Source organism: Anabrus simplex, chromosome 1, assembly GCF_040414725.1.
Source record: "Anabrus simplex isolate iqAnaSimp1 chromosome 1, ASM4041472v1, whole genome shotgun sequence".
Classification (NCBI taxonomy): domain Eukaryota; kingdom Metazoa; phylum Arthropoda; class Insecta; order Orthoptera; family Tettigoniidae; genus Anabrus; species Anabrus simplex.
This window is the reverse complement of record NC_090265.1, coordinates 245,026,972-245,035,164: the sequence shown is the minus strand read 5'-3', so window position 1 is coordinate 245,035,164 and position 8,193 is coordinate 245,026,972. Positions and strand designations below refer to the sequence as shown.

The window sequence follows — 8,193 nt, the reverse complement described above, 5'->3', positions numbered from 1 at the left end:
TTTGAAGTGCTTTGAACCCATATTGTGAGTCTGCTGCATGGTCTACTTCCCTCAATCTTCAAGTACTTCGTACTCAGAAAACATTGTCAACTGCATTGGTGTACTACTTTATTGAAATTGTGTGCGTGTGTAGACCTAGTACAAATATAATACAGTATTGTGTCTGGGTGAAATAACGAGCCCAAATCAACTTCACGAACAGAACAGAACAGAACAGGATTCCTTCCTGAAAAATATTATGGATTCCTACCCCGTCTGTTTTCCTTTCTCGTTTTCATAACGCACATTATTTTATGATATAAAATTGCAGTCCAACAGCTAAAATTTAAATAATATTTCGTAAATGACCCACCTTTTTTTTAGAAATCAACCAGAGAGTAACTCGTTTGATCGCACGAAAAAGTCTAGACCTATTCTATCCTCTTTGGTCTAGGCTAGAATGTAGGGATGTAGACATTGAATATACACTGACTGGCAAAATTAAAGATCACGTATTTTCGAAGGAAAAAAAAAAACCCCATTTAATTGCGATATATTTGTTTTATTATTTGCATTCATTATTTTCATGAAAACATCTAAGGGTAGTAATAAGAGACTTCTAATATTACTCAGATCATATTTTCATGGAAATCAATGTAAATAACAAAACGAATCATGCTTCGTTCTTTTGACATGGATTTCTACTTCAGCTGTTAAAAGCTTGCATTTTTCACCTGACTACGGTTCGCATTCGCATTTTCACGAATGTTTCCATTTGTATGTACGATGCTTTGAAACGAGGGGATGCATAACTGGGACGGTAATTTGAGGATGCGGGATTGACCCACGGTGACCGACTGTCACTTTGGAAAAGCTAATAATATTTACATATTACGGCACTTTCCACGACCCAGAGGGTCCTTCTAACGGTTCTTGCATGTAACAGTATTGGCTTGACGTCATCTTCTTGAAGACATTATATGTGAAATAACTCGCAGCTGTTTTTACTAAAAAGAAAAATTACAAGTGTCGTGTGAAGAAAGTAAGGGACTGACCGTTCAGGTGGGTTGTTTGGCGAAGAAAGTTTCTTTTCCTTTTGAAATTAGGTTAAGTGGTTCTCGTTAAGCCACTCGGGGAGGAAATGTATTTTTCACACACACACACATATATATATATATTTTGCATCAGTTATTATACGTCCTTGAATCTAAATATATATTTTTCAAACATATCGTAAATACTAAGGACGATGGAATCATTTGCTGACACATTTTAAAACGCATTGTGTCCTACTTAGTTGTGGTGAATTATTTGGTTAGGAATTTGACGTGCAATGCTTAGAGAACTTTTGAAGGCTTTCGAAGAGCCTAATTTTTTTAAAAAAGTTAATATTTCAGTGATCATGCTAATGTATTTCTGCCCAGGCGTAGCTTAAATGTCTTGGGTGAAAGTAGGGAAGTACTAAAATATTTACTTACGGTACTGACATCTCTAATGAATTCACGAGTCAATTATTTTTAGTTTAAGTTGTTTAGGCCGTCAATTTCACACGTTTTGGTCATTATACAACTACGAGTAATTCTGTCCGCTTCTCATCATATCATTGCACTAAAATGGTGGGGATTTAAGGACGGATGTGTTTCAGGTTAGACTTAACAGTTCCGTCAACTGGTACCAGTATTAGAATACTAGCAGCCTTATTTATCATTTCATTTTTCTTTGTTCAGATGTTTATACACTGGTGGTGGTGATATTTGTTTGGAAGGGGCTTATACATATGAAACCCCCATTCCAATGTTACACTGTATCCTGAACCATTTTAAATAATAATATCTATAAAAAAATTACTATTCATCCTCAATTTGTTTTCCTGTTGATCACCTGTCCCAAGTATTTTCTGTTAGTAGCCTGTTGTACTACTGACAACATTGTATTTCCTTTCTGTTATAGATGTCAAACTTCCTTTGTTGCTGATAATAATAATAATAATAATAATAATAATAATAATAATAATAACAATAATAATAATGGAAAGAATATGCATAGATGTACAGGTTGTTGATATTGTGATCATACAGTAGTGGGGAATTATGCCTGGATTATCATCTCACGTAGGATCATTTGTTTGCTGCTATGTTCCTTTCAGTGCCATACCATGCTGTGATTGAATGCTTGGCGCTTTACTTTCATATATCTACTCCAAAATCTGACATGAATCAAGACTTTTGAAGGCTAGCTGATTAGCACATTTGCCTTAGGCCATCACTTCCTGTGTTCAAGACTTGTAAGATTGAATCGAAGCACAGTTGTTTGGCATTTAAGATTAGTTAAGTGTAGGAGACCTGTATCCAGTATATTAGTAGCATGTTAATTTATCTCATTTAAGGCAAAATTGTAGTAATGAATGCTCTTTGTGCAGCCTGTTAATTGAAAGTTTGTTTAACCCACATATGCCCGACGGGTCGTTAACGACCCGTGGGTGTATATCCCCCTCTCCTGTTTCGTACAATGTCTGAATTATTACAATAATGCTCCACAGTATTACCATACACATTGTTGTATGTACCTCGTAATCTTGGCGCCCTTTCTCGACAACAATGTGCGTGTTCTTTCCTTAACTATGGATGCATGCTCTCATTTGTGTTCCACAGAAGATGCAGTACTGAGGAAAAATGTAAGTATTGTTCACAAATGGCATGGTATAATAGTTCAGTGATGGTTTGGGTGAAAGTATGTTCATATTAGGTATCTATTTAGAAAATGCTCTCTGTTGAGTCATAAACATTGGTTTATTGACTGTAAAACTTGTCTGGGTCGTTAATGACCTGGTGGGCAAATACTGTAGCACTTTGGTTCTTTTTCAAAGTTTTCATTTTTCAATTATTTTCATGCACAACAAAGCACAAAATCATATTATCTTCTGGAAAATAGCTATAAATAAATATATAATTATCTGCTTACTTTTCATGTCTTTATGGGTTTATGGTTTAATATTGTGTTGTTTTTCAGGGCTTCGCAAAGTCTGACTACTTTTGATATACTCCAGCAACTCGATACTCGGGTTGATAGGTGTCCTCTTATGAATGAAAAAGACATGAGCAGTTGGAGCAAGTTTCTTATGACTGCTGTGTAGATGAAGCAAACTAGATATGTGCTGTATGCTGTTATGACAATAGTGTTGTCACCCTCCTCTCCATTGAATTTGGCGTGCATCCTGAGGAACTGTGAGACTCTATTCTGCTGCCACTAAAAGCAAGATAGATGTAGATCAACCAAATGTAGCTAAAACGTACACCACCTACATGGAGGAGAAGGGTGTTGATCTGATGGATGACAATATTTACACTTACCCAATTGCAATCAGAGGAAAGAAGTGGTATGTCCCTATAATCTTCTGGATGTTTGACGTTGGACAGAACAATGCCTTTCAACTGGCAAAATCAATGGTATACTCTTCAGAAATGTTGAAGTTATGCAGAGATTTTGCAAGGTCACTTTTAATGAAATATGGCTCACCAAGATCACTTCCAGGACCAAATCACCTCCTAGCTACTCCTCGGATAATACCTGTGTCATTACGAAAGGAAAAGACAGAACATCTCATTGTCATGCAGCAGCCACGAAGGCGGTGTGCTGTTTGTCAACATAAAACAAAGGCCTGTATAAAGTGTGGCATTGTGCTCCATGATAAGTGTTTTTTTGAATTTCATAGGGCTTAAAAGGATTCAGACTGAATTCTTTAACTTCCTGGATGTGTATGTTTAGTCCTCAGCCCGAAGGCTGGTTGGATCCTCAACAGTTCCGCCATCAGCTGTCATAGATGGCCTAGGCATCACTGAAGAGGCGTACTAGGGAAATGAGGAGTGAGGTAGTTTCCCGTTGCTTTCCTCACCGAGCCAGAAGTTGCTATTACACATCAGTCTGCCAAGCCCACTGAAATGCATGCACCAACTGACCCTATGAGCAATATTTTCACACTATTCATAGCAGGGACTGGCTGCAGAAGGAATGGCATTACTAGCATTACTCATACCTCAGTCACTTTCATTTTGTCAAAGCTAAGGATAAAGCTGAGACAGATCAATGAAAGTAACAAAATTGCTCTAGCCCATACCAAAAGACATAGTGCACTGTAAACACTAGGTCCTGCCAGCAAAGGCACACTTCCTGGATACAGAATCAAATAATCGTAAAGATACATTTTCGGAGGAAGAGAACATCATCTAACACAACTTGTTATTTTGTATGGTATGTGGTATGTAATAATGGAGCATTTGGATCATCACATTTTATAATCAGATATTAGCGAAAAGTGTCAAATGAGCAATTATTGCACAAATGAACTAAAAAAATAGCCAAAGAAATGGAAAAAGTCAACTTCATTTCCAACAACACTGTATCTGCCCGCTGGGTCGGTAACGACCCATATTAAAAAAACAACTGATACAAATAATAACATTATTTTATGCATTTAGTATGAGTTCTGTACCTCTAGTCGAATATCATAAAAATTTTACAAAAAAAATGATACAGGCATATGTGGGTTATTATTATTATTATTATTATTATTATTATTATTATTATTATTATATTGAATGTGAGTTTTGTAACTTGAAAGTTTGTGTTGTATTTCTTTGCTGTACCATAAATACCCTCTATAACAAGCCCTGAATGTAACATGCATAGTAGGAGTTTTCATAAACTTGAGCGAAGATAGATTGATTCTATGTTTATGTTAAAATGTTTATTTTTTTTCTGCAGATATGACATGTGGATATGATCTGATAATGATCTGAGCCCTTACATTCTTACTGCTACTATGTTAAGAAAACTTGGATCTGGAGCATTTGGATACGTTTTAACATACATACATACATACGTACATCATTATAGACCGTTATGCCTTTCAGCGTTCAGTCTGCAAGACTCTGTGAATTTACTAAACGCAACTAGTGCTGTGGCCTTATTTAGTTCTATACCTCTTATCTTTAAATCATTAGAAATCGAGTCTAACCATCGTCGTCTTGGTCTCTCTCCACTTCTCTTAACCTCCATAACAGAGTCCATTATTCTCTTAGGTAACCTATTCTTCTCCACTTGCCTCACATGACCCCACCACCAAAGCTGGTTTATGCGTACAGCTTAATCCATAGAGTTCATTCCTAAATTAGCCATCTCCTCATTCCAAGTACCCTCCTGCCATTGTTCCCACCGGTTTGTACCAGCAATCATTCTGTTATGTCTAACTTATGAATAAGATATCCTGAGTCCACTCAGCTTTCATTCCTGTAAAGCAAAGTTGGTCTGAAAATAGACCGATGTAAAGATAAATTTCGTTCGGGAGCTGACTTCCTCCTTACAGAATACTGTTGATCGCAACTGCGAGCTCACTGCGTTAGCTTTACTGCACTTTGATATTTGATTCAATCTTACTTACTATATTACCATTCTTGGAGAACAGACATCCTCAATACTTGTAATTATCTACCTGTTCCAGCTTTGTATCACCAATCTGAAATTCAGTTCTCTTGGATTTCTTACCTAGTGACATCAAGTTCCAAGATATTAGACTGCAGGCTTTCGGCACAATCTGCCATTAAGACCAAGTCGTCAGCATAGGCCAGACTGCTTACTACGTTTCCACGTAACTGAATCCCTCTCTGCCACTTTATACCTTTCTGCAGATGATCCATGTAAACTAGGAACAACAAAGGTGAAAGATTACAGCCTCGTTTAATCCTTGTATGTACCCTGAACCAAGAACTTATTATACCATCAATTCTAACTGCAGCCCAATTGTCAACATAAATGCCTTTGATTGATTTTAATAATCTACCCTTAATCCCATAGTCCCCCAGTATGGCAAACATTTTTCCCCTCGGTACCCTGTCATATTTATGCTTTCTCTGGATCTGCGAAACGTAAATATAACTGTCTATTTACCAAGCTTGATAGCTGCAGTCGCTTAAGTGCGGCCAGTATCCAGTATTCGGGGGATACTAGGTTCTAACCCCACTGTCGGCAGCCCTGAAAATATTTTTCCGTGGTTTCCCATTTTCACACCAGGCAAATGCTGGGGCTGTACCTTAATTAAGGCCACGGCCGCTTCCTTCCCACTCCCTGCCCTTCCCTGTCCCATGGTCGCCATAAGACCTATCTGTGTCGGCGCGACGTAAAGCAACTAGCAACAACAACTGTCTATTCCTCTCGTAGCATTTTTCAATTACCTGGCACATACTGAAAATCTGATCCTGACGGCCACTCTGTGGTCTGACACCACATTGGTTTTCATCCAACTTCCTCTCAACCACTGATTGCACCCTCCCTTCCAAGATGCCAGTGACTACTTTGCCTGGTATACTAATCAATCAGTGAGATACCTCAATAGTTGTTGCAATCCTTCCTGTTCCGTTGCCTGTAGATAGGTTCATTTACTGCTTTAGTTCAATCTGAAGGTACCTTACCAACACTCCATGCTAATTTTATTACTCTATGAAGCCATTTCATCCGTACCTTCCCACTATACTTCACCATTTCAGGTCTAATTTTATCTGTTCCTGCTGCTTTGTGATTATGGAGTTTATTTACCACCTTTTCCACTTCCTCAAGCGTAATTTCACCAACATCATTTTCCTCCTTCCTATGAGGAATATTTCCTTTTATGTTGAGAAGATTTTCAAAATATTCCTTCTACCTATCCAGTGATTCCCTGGATTCACCTGAATTACCCAAAACACTGTTCATTTCCTTTTTCCCCTACCTTCCTGAGATTCTTTATTACTGTCCAGAAAGGTTTCCCTGCTGCCTGAACTAGGCTGTACAGTTTATTAACCAAAATCTTCTCACAACTTCTTTTTGGATTCAACAACTATTTGTTTTGCTGTTTCTTTCATCTACATACAATTCCCTGTCTGCATCAGCCTTGTTTGGAACCATTTCTGATAAGCCTTCTTTTTACGTTTACAAGCTGCTCTCACTTCATCGTTCAACCAAGATGTTTGTTTTACCCATCTTGACACACAGTTGTTCCTAAGCATTCCCTTGCTGTTTCTACTACAGCATCCCTGTATGCCACCCATTCTCTTTCTATATCCTGAACCTGCTTACTTTCCAATGTTTGGAACTTCTCGCTAATCCTATCCATGTTCTTCTAATTTTCTCAGCCTGGAGATTTTCTATCCTTATTCATTTGCAGACAGATTTCACTTAGGCCTAGAGAAAGTTCACTACAGATCAGATAATGGTCTGTATCATCGGAAAATCCCCGGAAAACTCGTACATTCCTAACAGATTTCCTGAATTCGAAGTTGGTTAAGATATAGTCTGTTTTGCATTTGGTACCCCTACCCTCCCTTGTGTAGCAGTGAATAGCCTTATGCTTGTAGAATGTATTCGTAACTGCTAAACCCGTACTAGCACAGAAGTCCAGCAAACGCTTCTCATTCCTATTGGCTTCCATATCTTCCCTACATTTACCAATCACCCTTTCGTATCCTTCAGTTCTATTTTCACTCATTGGCAGAATGGTCACTGTACTAGCCTTCGGTTTAGAGGGTCCCTGGTTCAATTCCCGTCTAGGTCGAGATTTTAACGTTCATTGGTGTTAATTCCACTAGCTTGGGGCAGGGTGTTTGTGCTGTTCCCAACATCCCTGCAACTGACACACCACACATAACACTAATCTCTACCACAATAATTTGCAATTACCTACACATGGCAGATGCTACCCACCCTCATCGGGGGATCTGCCTTAGAAGGGCTGCACCCGGCTAGAAATAGCCACACAAAATTAAATTAATAAGTTCTATTTCCAACTCTCGCATTGAAATCGCCCATTAACACTATCCTATCCTTGCTGTTGACCCTGACTATGATGTCACTCATTGCTTCTCAAAACTTGTCAACTTATCCTCATCTCCACCCTCACATGGTGAATTCATTCCCTTGATACCATGTCATATGCTTTCTCTAGATCTATGAAACATAAACATTACACTGAGACAATTCTCGTCCTAATTCCTCCAACTGCCAAATCTACCCACATCATTCGCTCATTTACGTACCTAACAGAAACTATGTTGCGTGCAATAGTATTCCTGATGAACAGCCCTACCACATAGTCTGCCCTTCCCTTTTTAACACCTGTCAAGTACACTATAGTCTCCTAGCTCTTCCTCATCTCCCCTTACCCGAATAGCATTTACTCCTAGCACA

General features: G+C 38.4%; 1 protein-coding gene across 2 annotated transcripts in view; it reads left to right on the top strand.

Annotated features, from left to right (window-relative positions):
• Positions 1-745: 745 nt before the first annotated feature.
• Positions 746-8,193, top strand: part of Hmgs (hydroxymethylglutaryl-CoA synthase) — a 245,140-nt gene continuing 237,692 nt past the window's right edge. Inside the window, exon 1 of one of the 2 annotated variants that reach the window (XM_067141604.2) lies at positions 746-1,041. Coding sequence is in view for 1 of the 2 variants with exons in the window: in XM_067141585.1 (XP_066997686.1) it covers positions 2,600-2,653 (54 nt within the window). In the remaining variant the exon portion in view is untranslated. Of the gene's footprint in view, positions 1,042-2,584; positions 2,654-8,193 lie in introns of those variants that run through there. The other variant, XM_067141585.1, reaches the window with a different exon arrangement.